The sequence below is a fragment of the Pogonomyrmex barbatus genome, unplaced genomic scaffold (genome assembly GCF_055798465.1).
Source record: "Pogonomyrmex barbatus isolate J1 unplaced genomic scaffold, ASM5579846v1 scaffold13, whole genome shotgun sequence".
Taxonomy (NCBI): domain Eukaryota; kingdom Metazoa; phylum Arthropoda; class Insecta; order Hymenoptera; family Formicidae; genus Pogonomyrmex; species Pogonomyrmex barbatus.
The window spans coordinates 5,075,308-5,088,599 of NW_028297109.1; the positions used below are offsets into that span (position 1 = coordinate 5,075,308).

Sequence of the window (13,292 nt, forward strand, 5' to 3'; positions counted from 1 at the left end):
GTCGAAAAAAAAAAAAGATATCGCAAGATGCCTCCTTTAAATAATAATATAACATTCAAAACTTTTATTTCATTCATTTGACGTTAGAGAATATATATGTTCTGATATATATATGTTCTGATTATTATCGGTGCATTCTAAATTTGTGCGCCATTATCGTTTCTGAATTTATATATATGTAAAGTTAGACTATAAATGGCGATGCTCGTATTTTCATCCAATCTCTTCCTAATCTCTCGAGGATCCCGCGATCTCTACATACATTCATAATTTATTCGCAAAAATACTGCGCTTTTCTAGATGCCGCGCGATACAGAACGTTTTCTCTGGCAGCTCGCATGAGTTGGCAGTTACCTAACGTGGCCTGTCGCGTAAAGGCCACTACCATTGCCATTCATTCGATTCATCTCGCCTTTACACACTTCCGAGTCCCATTCAGACGTACGCGCGAATCTGCGCAAAAATACGCGGAGCGGAAAAATTACAACGCTTATCCGAAATAACACCTTTTTTGTGCTTCAGCAAATTCGCATTCTTCATTCATTAAAAGATACACATAAAGAAACTTCTGAAATACATTCACATTTTCAAACTTCCTTTACACGACTGTAAAAAAAAAAAACAAAAAAAAACAAAAAAAAACAAAAAAAAAACAAAAAAAACTTATCTTTACCGTGGAAGATAAGATTCTTCTCGGAAATGTGTCGTCGTATAATTCCAAGATTTTTCTACGGAAATATAATGAATTCTCATGATCGTAACGCTGAATATTCTCAAGATATTCCGCGACGTTCGAGGAAAATTGGGATCGCGGGGATCAAGGAGCGATATCCCGCCTGGAATATCGCGTGCTACGCGATGGGCGCGATGTCGCGCGCGCGCGCACGCGCGCGCGAGAGAGAGAGAGAGAGAGAGAGCGAGAGAGAGAGAGAGAGAGAGAAGTTGTGCGAGCGATCGCCGGCACGACGACATTAGCGTCTCTCGTCGAGGGGACCGACCGGAAAAAGAGGCCTGCACGCGAGAGCCTTTACGTTACGCACGTGCACGCACACCGACATACGGCGTCGGCCGACAAACGGTTGGACGGACAGACGGACAGACGGACGGGTGCGAACGTGGACACGGCGCACGTCGGACGCGGCAAAAGATATAGTAGTGCGTCATCCGGCTTGGAATAGCGGCTGATGTCAAGCCTCGTGCACTTACACTCGCGCATCTCCGCGCACGTTTTCCGGCGCGTGACGTTTTAGGCCCGCGTCAAACTGTGAATCGGAAATTGAAGATTGCGAACTGAAACGCGTCACGATTCGGCCGATTTTAATTTAGGGTGTCTACTCAAATCCGAAAAAATTTCTTGAGAATTCTCTGGTTTTCCGGACAATTTGTTAAAAATTCCAGATAAGATGGAAAGTATTTTTAGATGTATCTTATGAACAAGTGTTTGTGCAAAGTCCTTGATATTTTCCATATTTTATATAAATTTATTATAAAATAGAATTAAGGATCACCCGAATTTCAATAGTCAAATTGAAAAAATTTTGAAAGAAACTATAAGAATTCTAAAAAATAAATATTTTATATTGCATAAAATTTTCTAACTTTATTTGCAAAAGTTACAAAAAAATTATATAATACATAATCAAACTTTCAACTTTCAAAATTCAACTTTCATAAAATTATTAAAATAAATATCCATCTTCATCAAACAAAATTGCACCTAACACGAGATTATGTTTTCAACATCTACTGAATATTGTATTAGTCATAAAATCGGTATGCTCTGATTTATTTAAATTGCATAGATCCACCGTTACCATTAACAATTCAATTGGTAAACTGCCGATTTTAATATAAAGACAAAAATGTTAAAAACAGCTCCTTTTAGAAAATTTCCTAAGAATTATAGGTTTTTTAAATTTTTCCAAATAGTAAACACTCCATAATTTTAATTCTTTCTATTCGCAATCTTTTATTTCCAATTCATAGTCTAACAGAGGCTAGATTCTTGAGACAGATAAATTTATAATCATTCTTTCGCGAGCAATTATTCACAGACATGATCGTACTTAGCGACGTGCGAGATTTCCAATTTCATCATCGGGAGAATTGCGAGATTGTTAGACAAGATTATTCATTATTTCTGACAATCCGAGGGAATGCTCGCAGCTTTTCTGCCACAATCGTGATGCTCGTTCGGGGATCTAATTATGGATTGTGGCGACCGACACTCTCGCGACAATTCGCTCTTCAGCGATTTTATTTCCGTACGCGGTTTCCGTGTATTTTCTCAACGTGAGTCATGCATGCGGCCGCTCAACCGTCACGGATACGTCACTCGCGAGTAACGCCAATTTCTCGTATGCGATTGTTGCAGATACACGTTAAATTTTATTTCAGAATAGAACACGCGTCGAAAGAGAAAATTCAAAGAGAACATTACAATATTATACCTTGAATTTGCAATGAATGAGGTATTTAAAGAAAATATATTCGGAGAATAACCTTTACAATGTCGATAGGAAAATATAGAACTTATTTCTCTTCTAAAAAAAAAATCTTCAGATATGTCGAATCTGTCTTTGTAAAAATATCAAAAATATAACGTTATATCTAGAAACAGTCAAACATTACGTAAGCTAAGGCCTCATAATCCTGAGGATCGATGTCAATAAGGTCGATTGGCGCGTAGGAAAATTTACCGCGTAGTTGGACGTATCGATCTTCGGATTACATGAAGGATAACATAAATCGCTATCCAGCCGTGCAGTCAAATTATACTGCGCCCTCTAATTTACACTGCGACCAGTTTGTCATCCCCTAAGTACTCGATCCTAATCCGTTTTCGCAAGAGTACTAATTAACGGAAGGTAATGGGTCACAATATCATTACTCGTGTGTTGCATGATGCAACCTTGACACACCGAGAGAGCCGGCTCTCTGGAGAAAACTCGGAGGTAATTAAAATTATCAGTCGCACGGACAGTCGTTAATTCAAAAATCGTTAATGCTTAAAACGACCACGAATGTAACTCTGTCTTAATTATCGCGACAGTTTGCACTGGATTCGATAAAAGTAGATATCATCGATCCAATGAAGTCTAACATTTCCATAGCGGTTGGTCGAGAAATTGTGTACATTAGAAATTTTGCAAGCTAAATAAAATTTTACCTTGGACGATATTTCTTTTTTTTTTATACTTTGCCTTTTTTTTCACGCTTTAGTTACAAGTACTTTCATGTGGAACACGTGAAAGTATTTAATATAATAACTATCACGAACGGGGAGATTCCTTTCTTTTCTCACTTTTCCGGAAGTGCAGCACAAATACCAATAGCGAGCGTCAACTACGAAGCGTCGAATAATTACGTCAGTAAACTCACTTAGGGCGAATGCGCTAAAAGCGTTTCTTAAAAGGGAGCTAAGAGACCCTTCTCGCAGCCACTTTTGCAGCGCAACCCCCCAGAGAGATACGCACGATACCGGAGGGGATTGCGCAATCAACTAGCTAAGCTAAGGGTGGCTCGCAAGAACGTTCATCCGCGTGCTTTTTGCACGCATTAGTTGAAAAAAAAGACCACCCAAGAAATGTTGCGATCAAAAGAAAATCGAACAAATGCCAGAGATTTCATATAGTTTGTATAAATAGTTGATTTTATAAATAATTAAGTTTAATTGGTGTCTTCTAGATTTTACGGTTTCTAATTTTACCCAAGTGCAAGTTTAGTCCAAGGCCATCCTCGAGTTTTTTTAAATCATAAATTACGAATTTTATAAATTGTAAATGTCATCGAATCAAATCCATCTTTCGTAAATTTCACAACATTTTAATAATAATTATACACGCGCGATGCATGCAGATAACACTTTATAAAAAGAATTTAAAGAAATTAATTCCGAATTTAATATCCATGATTCTCAAGTTAGATTTTATTTTTATTTCCGTTAGCAATGCGCTCATATTACTTCATTTCGCTTTCGCATATTACTGCAATAGCGGGATCCCTTTTCATAAAGTGCTCCCAAAGAGGCAGATTACGATTGGTAGTCTATTTGGGATCTATCCACTCTGACTATTTAATTTGGCGGTATCGACGGCAAATCGATAACTCGATAGTCTGCAACGAAAATGTCAATTTAATAGAATGCTCTTCTGCCGTAGACGCATTACGTAATCGATTACGTATCGATTGATGCCTCCCCTCTTAATCGTTAACCCATACTATTGCATTTCCTGTTATCACATCCTAGCGAATCCGCGGTTATCCAACGTGAATATTTTTTTTTTTTCCCCGATAAAATAAACCGCGAAATATTAATCAGTAGTCTCATTCTCCGAACGTAGCGATACAATTTCGCAATTTAATCAAGCAAACTCGTGCATGTAATATGTTGAAAAAGTGTTCCACGAAAAGCCCTTTTTACATCATAGCATATCTGACGGTGCAATTTTAAAGCGACTTACATCAAACGTTTCGCAGCGCTTTTACGTATCAACCCACTCAATTCGATTTGTAATTTTCTCGACGTAATATCGCGACTTCGGATTCTGTCATCAGTCGCGCGTTTATCGAAATCAACCATTTCCACGAAGAGTGAGTCTTAATTAATTTTCCATTCACAAGTAATTAAAATTTAATTATAATTTTCGATGTTGAAATAATAAGCAATAATTTACTTCCTTTCTGTTTACTTTTCATTATAATAGCGTGAAGCATACGATATATTAATATTATATAATAAAAACAAACGTTACCCAGAGATCTTACGACAAACTCGCTGCAGTCTGAATTGCAAAATTTCTAATGCAACAGCTAGCTGTTAATTCGCAACGTAAAATTTTAAGAGACACGCGATGATTCGACATAGTTAAATTTTCCCAAGGTGCTCGCGGGTCGAGTGTTTCTTCATTGTGCAATGAAGCGTGTCAATTCGAACCAGTGCCTCTGGTAGTCCAAAGCGGCGCGAACTCGAGAGCGCGTTGCGTCATGAAGCCCGAAACAGTCCGACGGATCTCGTCGTCTCGACGGCAGGAAGAGACGCACACGTTAATGACAGATCTCGCACGAAACACAGGGCTAATTGACGCGCGATAATTAACGCCACTCCCGCGGAGAGGTGACGCGACGTGCGTTCATGCAAATGAAATGTTGCCGCTAGACGCTAATTGCATCGCGATCGCCAGGAGCAAACGTCGAATTTTTTTTCCGGCCGTCGCAATATCGGCGAACGCTGGACGGAACGCATCGATTTCCAATCAACGTATATGCGATCTCGAGCGTAGGTCTTTTAATCTCCAGACTACGACTAATACGTCATTTAACCGGCATGTCCCTCGAAAACGATTTCCGAAAATCACATGATTCCGCATTAAATCGCCGAAAGTCGAACGGTTTGAAAATTCTCCGAGAATTTCCTGATTTTCGGAAGTAACTTATTAAAAATTCCAGGTAAATCAAAAATGTTTTTAAATGTTCTAAATGTATCTTACAAATAAATGTATGTTTATTGTGCAAAATTCTGAATATTTCTATCTATTTATATCTATTTTCCATTTATAAAAGCATATCATATTTCGTAAAATTAAGAATCACTCGAGTTTCAATAATTAAATTTAAAAAATTTGGAAGAAACTATTGATTTATTAAACTAACTTTTGAACTATAAGCACTCTAAAAAATAAATATTTTATATTACCTTTTATATTAAATTTTTTTTATATTTTTATATTAAATTTTCAAACTTTATTTTCAAAAGCTACAACTAAAAATTATATAATACACAACCGGTACAAAATTGAACTTTTATAAAACTATTAAAATAAATATCCGTCGATTAAACAAAATTGCATTTAACATGAAATCGTTATCTGCGATACCGAATATTAAATTAATCGTAAAATCAGTGTGTTCTGATATTTAAAAATAAAATCCATCCTTAACGAGGCAAAATATTTAAAAAATATTAAAAGGAGAAACTTTTAAAAAAAATTCTCTGATTTTCAATAAAATTCTCTGAGAATTTTCTACAATTTTCGCGACACGAATAAATTCCCCGTAAATCCCGGATTTTCCAGACTTTTCCAGGTAGACATCCTGTTTTGTCACACGAGCCGGGAATCAAATGCCGCATTTAGGCTAACGAATATGCGGGCGGCGTGGGCGACGACACGCCCGAATGAATACGACTTTCTTGAATGGGCCAGCCGAGCGCGATTCCGATCGGCACGGACGTCGCTTTCCAACCAGGAAATGAGCTCGCGTCAAGTCGAATTCCCGCAGATGGAATAATCATTACGGCCGACTGCGCAGAAATGTGATTTTCAGATCCATTAACGCGCTGCCAGCTATCGAATGTTTTCCGCGAACGGAATTAAGAGAAAAACCCGACCGCCTCTTCTCGCTCGCAATCGAGCTTGATGACTTCGACGATGGCGGAAATCGCCCGCGAGGATGTTTCGCGCGATGTGTTAAATCCGTGCTTGTGTCGATAAGACAAAAAAAAAAAAAGAAAAAAAAAGAAACTTCTCGTTTACGCGTTTAAAATTCTATATCCTAAGTTCGCTTTGAAAGTCGCGATTATTACAATGTCAAACTCCACGCGCGTTTATTGAGATGTTTTAACATCTATTTTGCGGCAATTCCGAAAGAAAACTTAGAGTCTTTTGCAAGATCATAGTGATTAACTGATAACACGTAAAGTTAATATTTGTTAAAAGAAATTGCTTGCGATCCTTCTCACTTGACGGAAATCGATGAAATCGCATCAGAGATTTTCTGCCATGCTCTCGATAAAATTAGAAACATTATAGAAAACATCTTCGTACTTGCTTCTAGTATCGGTTTTCGACTTTCCATCATTAGCAACTAACGATGCACAAGACAAATAACTGCGAAATCATCTGTATCGGGCATGTGCGAAGGTCGAATTTCTCAATTAAAAATCATCGTTAAAAATGTCTTAAAATCCGAATTAAAAATTAACACCAACAAAAACCTGGTGACCTGTAGTCTGTAAAAAAAAAATTCAATCACTCGGAATTACAAATGTAACTACAAATAGCTACTAATATATATTTAACGGTTTAGCAGTTTGCAACATCAATATCTGCGATATCAATAGGCAAATAAACAATGCATTGGCGGGGGAGGTGAGGGATTTCGGCGTGATTTATCCGAAATTAAAAACTGGTCGACGCGAGTGCGTTAAACACGATAAATGAACAGGATCGAATTATAACGATACATCATTACACGATAATGCGGATTAAATCCGCGAGTACTGTACGTTAACTTTGTTCGATATGTATCGCCAAACGAACTCGTTTATCAATTAAAACCAGCAAACGAAGACCCGCACGCGATGTCATAACGCCAAAGATCGCTCTGATTAAATTAATATCCCGATTACGGCGTAATACGCAGCCAAGGGTAGAGTTGTACGTACACTTCCAGGGTACTCGTGTGTACGTATATGTGTATGTTTTTATAACAGTATTGGAGCATAATAGGCAACCGTATGCAGTTATACACGCGGCCAGAGTACACAATCTGGATATTGACTCTGTGTCGATTAATGATGAACAACACAGAACAACGAGAACGGTCAAGCTATTTAAACTAGATTAATATCAAATCGCTGTTGAATTAATTATATGTTCTTGGCACAATTTTATAAATGCCTCGAGCGAGCACCTCTCTGAGCATCGTGAGATTCTCACCGTGGTGTTTAACTCGATTACAGAAATATCGACACCGCAGATCTTCAACGGCTTGTGGTGTACGGATTTTTAGAACTTATCTACCTCGGATTTTCCGAGGATGTCGGGTGACATTTCCTCTATTAGACTATCGGGTTTCCGGGAATGCGCTGATAAACGGGGATCTCACCTGTACCGTCGTAGCTGCTCCGACCAGATTGTACCGCAATCGATACATCAATCCCAATTAACCCGCGTCTCTCGCTTTCCGCGTATCCAGTAATAATCCCGAGTTCTCAGATTCATAAGTGGCGCATTTCTCCGATCCAATCGACCGCGTCATTTCTTTATTCTTACCGCGACTATATTTAGACACGATCATATCTGTCTTTAATCACCGCGTTAATGTATGAAACAAAAACTAGTGTCGATCATAACGCGTCGTGCAATTTATAACTGCGACAGAAAAAAAAAAGAAACCTGGACTATCGAGAAAACAATTAAAAATTTTAAAATCCGAGTCCTCGCATCACAGGATGGAATCATTTTAAGAGAAATTTGTCTAGACACCTTTTTCGCAACTTCTTCATTTTTTCTCAATTTTTTTCAAGAGAATCGAATTATAGGCCTAATTTTCGCAACAAAAAATATAATAAAAAAATTATCAACGATTCTCGCGCTGCGAGTTCCAATAAAATAATAACCTCAATAATCCAGGCATTTTCCGACACTCACTATATATTCTTCTTTCTTTCATCTTTCTTTCTCGCGCCAGGGAGATTACGATCGATCGGTAAAGGCCATCGATGGATGAATGGCGACGGCCGCGAGTGTAATCGCGAGAGTCGTTGTGAGAGAGCGAGAAACGCGACGGCCTCCAGAACGTAGAAGAGGCCTTCGCTCGTTACGCAAATACGTAGTTCCACGAGAGACGACGGGTGAGAAGGAGGGCGAGGCGGAGGGTGTCGGCCTTGACGAAAAGAGCAGACCTCGCCGGCTGTTCGATGACCTAGGTGAGGTAGGCGGGAACGTTGCGGACAGGTAATCTGATAATGTCGTTCATCACACACCTAACTCGCGAATTAGCGAAGTTTTCGTGGAGAGGGAAGAGGAGAAATTCGTCCGTCAGAAACACACACGTCGGAGACTCCAATATTATATTAATTAACTACCACGAAGTGGCCACTTTACGCTCGTTACGAACGTAGATTCTAGTTATCTTAATGCAAGAGAAACAACTGCGTCGTTCGCAGCGCGGCTGAAACGCAATTAGTAAAATGATAGGTGGCGATGGGAGTATCGATTGCCAAACTGTCGATGCGAAGATGGAAACCGCGTAATTACATATATAATATTCGTTCGCATCTCAGAGCGAGACGTTTTTTCCAAGCCGAGGAATTTATTGTGAGATTCAACCTTGTGTAAAAGAAAATTTTGCCATTCACATCATTCACTTCGTCATTATGAATTGTATTCCATTGACTAGCGGCAACGATGTGAACGAGATAATCTCGTATGAGCGAAATTGTGCCCAGTAATAGAAATTGACATATCTTTATCTTATCTTTTTCAGGCTGCAATGTTCGGGATAGAACTTGCTGTTAAAAAATTAATACGAAATAAGCACTTAAATATATGGAAAGGGAATGAGGAAGTTAAGTATAAAAAAAGAACTAAAAATAGCAAATTATTAGTTTTGGTATATTAGAAGTTTGATTTATAATCAATTGATTTATAATCAAAGGATAAGATATAATAAGATATAATAAGATATTCAGTGATCAAGAGTAACTTTCTGCTTTTAATTTATTTTATATATAGTTTCTTGCAAAGCAACTTCTAAGAAATAGGGAATTAAACATAAAGAATTAGGAAATTAATTCTCGTATATTAAAAGCCATATTTTATTTTGATGCATAATCAAGAAAAAGGAATATTCTTTCAGCGATCGAAAGTAAAATCCTGCGCACAGGAAATACTAGAAACAGAAATAAATATTAAATTTTAGAAATTTAATTTTTAATGATTAAAGATGACACATTGTACGTTACATTTAATCTTTATTTTTAATTTTTATATTTTCAGATTTTTGTTCCGAATTTTTATTTCTTTCTGTTCCCTAAATCTTTATATTTAATTCTTTACAATACGACTTCTTCTGGCCGTTTTAATGTACGCGCGGAAGATTATGCAAACAGATTCGTGCAGTGACACATGCGGATCACCTGTCTCGTGGATCACCCGCAGCCTCCGCGATTTATTTTGTTTTCCACGTGAGACGCACGTATAAAGCAGAAGGCGGGCAATCTTTCAAAGATGCTACCTTGCCACCAAAGTAAAATTCGACGAAGAAATCCGGCCAAGTCCGCTGGGAATTACCACCCTCGATTTACCGCCGCTATTTGTGTTTCGTCGATAAAGAAATTAACCCGCGTCTCCGCTCTCGCGACCTCCGCAATTACGCACCCAATCGCACGCGTGGAATCGCCGAGACATTTTTAAAGCCGCACCGAAAGACGATTACAGCATCGGAAATAATAACTCTTATGAACGACCGTTCTGTAAAAATAGGGATGAAAGGAATCTCGGGCGAGAAAGAGAGCCAAGCAGAGAAGAGAGAGAGAGAGAGAGAGGAGGGAGAGAGACGGGTAGATAGAAAAAAGAGCGATCGATGCGAACGGTCGGCCGAGCGAGCACTACCATCTCCCTCCCTCTCTTTTCTTCTCCCTTGCCAATTCGTCGTCTCATAAACGCTCCGATTTATCGGCTTCGATTGATAATCAACTAGGACCTGGATACATCCTCATGAGGCATCCTTCCCTCTCGATAGCCCGGCAACGTGCGAAGAATTTCGTCGCCGGCCGCGAAAGCAACATGGCGGCGAAGAACCGAGACGACGGGCACTCCTCGCTCTCTCTCCTTCTCTCTTTCTCGCACGGCGTCTCGTGCGTCATCGGTACGGCAAAGCGGCCGCCTTCAGGCCATCGGTCACGACGTAGCCGAGAAAGAGCGAGCGAATCCGTTGGCTCGTGTCTCCCCGATGCAGAACCCGGAGATCCGCGACTCGATCTCGCCGATCTCCCCGAAGACGAGGAAACGTACGATGTGATCGCCGCCGGCGAGATTCTTGACGGCGAATTGCCCGACGTCGACGACGATAATGATGATGACGATGACGATGACGACGACGACGACGACGACGACGACGACGACGATGACGACGATGACGATCACGACAACGACGACATAACGTCGTCGTCGTCGCCGTCAGGCGGCATGGCTACGGGGTCCACACGGGCCGCGTTGCTGCGCACGTCGCGCAATCCGCCGCGGCTCGCGGCGACGATGATCGCGACCGCGTCGCCGGCACCACGCTCGGCAATCGTGCGGCAGCTAGACAGGATAGACTCACCTTCGGAGTGCTGTAAGCGGCCTGGGAAATCGGGCTCTCGACGTGTTCAACAGCTACCGTTCACTACGCTCTCGCTGAATGCACTGGTGCGACCAACGGAAACCGCCATCTTGCCGGGCGCTCGCGCGCCCACTTCCGCCGCGACGCGGCGCGACGGTTTGAATTGCTCGTCTTGCGCGAGCGTGGGTTGCTCCAGAAAATAGATATTTTTTTGTAAAAAGGGAAAATAATATTAGAAAGAATGAATGATTAATTACATTCGTAATTTTACATATAGTGATAATCAAAGTTTAACCAGAATGAAAATCTAAGAGGAATAAATTGAGATTTGATCAAACGATATTTACTTCTTTCAAAAGAACTATTATCCTATTCTTGTAAAATCAGGAACCTTCTTTTAAAAACTTGATTTAAAAATATAAATATTTTTAATGTAGTGAATAGTTTTTCAAAAATAAAAAAAGAAATAATCCGAGGAAAGAAAAATAACAATTACCTCTACAAGAATATAAATTAAAAATAATTTTATTCATAAAGTTAATATGAAAATTAAAATAAAAGTTGGAAAATTTTTGTCTACGAGATATCAAATCGTAAAAGAAAACCACCACGTTTTATTCTAATTGCTACGTATGGCGCCCTCTACAGAACGTTTGAAATCCATATCATATATGCGAGCGTATGACAGCACATGGTGTTGGAATAAATTTTAATCCAAAGTAATTTTGTAATTTTTTTTCTTAATTCGTGAGAGAAGCCTATTTCTAAGATGCCGAAATCGAAGAGGGATAAAAAAAGTAATTTTCCAGAGTAATATATATTTTTATATATTTTCGAAAGGATTTTTATAAATTAATTGCACAACTAACCTCCAAAAATAGTTTTAAATAAGTTAATTTTATATTTATTGTATAGCTTTACTGCACTTAATTTAAAAAAAATTTTTTTATATCTTTACAATAATAAAATAAGATATATATGACATAAACACATTTACACAATTAAACCATTTCTCTATATAAGAAATGCGAGATAATTATTTTTCGATCATGACTGGATTTTAGTACCTAACAATTACTTTTACATATACATATATAAAATGTTCATGTATTTTTGTTACAGTTTCTCTTACTAAAACTAATAGAAAGGGTTTAGTTTTAAAACAACGGATTATGGAAGATGTTAAGAAATGTGTAGAAGAATACAATCGCATATTTCTAATTTCTATTCAGAATACACGCAACACTAAACTCCTCGAGTTACGTACTGAATGGAAAGATAGTAAACTTTTTTTCGGTAAACTCAGAATAATTGCCTTGGGCCTAGGAAAATCAAGAGAAACCGAAGTTGCGGAAGGCATACATAAATTAGCTAATGCATTAAAGAATCACTCGATGAAAGGCCAGTGTGGTCTGTTATTTACTAATAGACCAAAGGCACAGGTACATAATATATAAAGTCTCATGACATTAAACTGAAAGTAAAATTTAACAAGCTAGATTTTATACTTATAAGAATATAAAAAATAAGATTATATTTTATGTCTATAAATAATATTAGGTAATAGAATGGGCAAAGGATTATGAAGAAATGGAATTTGCACGTTCTGGATTTGTAACACCTGAAACAGTAGAGTTACCTGAAGGACCTCTGCCACAGTTCCAACATAGCATGGAACCGCAGTTGCGACAATTGGGTATGCCTACATCGCTACAAAAAGGAGTTATCACTTTAATCAAACCATTTAAAGTTTGTCAGAAGGGTGATGTATTGAAACCAGAGCAGGCACAAATTTTGGTATATGTTATTTTTTTATAAGTTGGAACATTTTTTATGATAAGTTAATGTATTGAAGCTATAACTATTATAAATTTTGATATCTTGTAGAAATTATTGGATAAACCATTAGCAGTTTTTAAACTTCTACTATTGGGAGTATACACTAAAAAACATGGTTTTAAGAAATTGACAATACCAGATGTCGCGAAAGAGAATGATGAAGAAGAAATGGACGTGGAGAACAATGATAATACATAATTTAAGGATATATTATATAACTTTAGAGGAAAAAAATACGTATGTAAATACGTAAAATAATGTACATATACGATTTGATACATAAATATATATTTTCATATATCATCATATATATTCTTTATAATTTACTACTTTCGTTTAAATTT

The 13,292-nt window shown here is 38.2% G+C and overlaps 2 protein-coding genes and 1 long non-coding RNA gene across 4 annotated transcripts in view; 2 read left to right on the forward strand and 1 right to left on the reverse strand.

Annotated features, from left to right (window-relative positions):
- The window catches only part of 14-3-3zeta (tyrosine 3-monooxygenase/tryptophan 5-monooxygenase activation protein zeta), a 48,892-nt gene extending 37,638 nt beyond the window's left edge, over positions 1 to 11,254 (reverse strand). Inside the window, exon 1 of the mRNA XM_089072086.1 lies at positions 11,110 to 11,254. The gene's annotated coding sequence lies outside the window, so the exon portion shown is untranslated. The remainder of the gene's footprint in view (positions 1 to 11,109) is intronic.
- LOC148937580 (uncharacterized) lies at positions 7,993 to 9,656 on the forward strand. The gene is made up of 2 exons (XR_016138213.1): positions 7,993 to 8,710; positions 9,271 to 9,656. It is a non-coding gene; the product is annotated as an uncharacterized LOC148937580 (long non-coding RNA).
- A 494-nt stretch (positions 11,255 to 11,748) lies between the features above and the next one.
- RpLP0-like (ribosomal protein LP0-like) lies at positions 11,749 to 13,256 on the forward strand. Of its 2 annotated transcripts, none has more exons than XM_011636937.2 (4): positions 11,749 to 11,919; positions 12,232 to 12,551; positions 12,670 to 12,906; positions 12,997 to 13,256. In XM_011636937.2, the coding sequence occupies exons 2-4, from the start codon at positions 12,282 to 12,284 to the stop codon at positions 13,144 to 13,146; spliced, it is 657 nt and encodes a 218-aa protein (XP_011635239.1). In that variant the 5' UTR covers positions 11,749 to 11,919; positions 12,232 to 12,281; the 3' UTR covers positions 13,147 to 13,256. The 2 variants fall into 2 exon arrangements, with proteins under 2 accessions (XP_011635239.1, XP_011635238.1); XM_011636936.2 differs by having other exon boundaries at positions 11,749 to 11,906.
- Positions 13,257 to 13,292: the final 36 nt, after the last annotated feature.

Coding starts and splice junctions, on each gene's coding strand:
- RpLP0-like (XM_011636936.2), top strand. CDS start 11,879: ATGCCGAAATCGAAGAGGGATAAAAAAA. Junction 11,907..12,231: donor ATCGAAGAGGGATAAAAAAA/GTAATTTTCCAG, acceptor TTTTTGTTACAG/TTTCTCTTACTAAAACTAAT. Junction 12,907..12,996: donor CAGAGCAGGCACAAATTTTG/GTATATGTTATT, acceptor GATATCTTGTAG/AAATTATTGGATAAACCATT.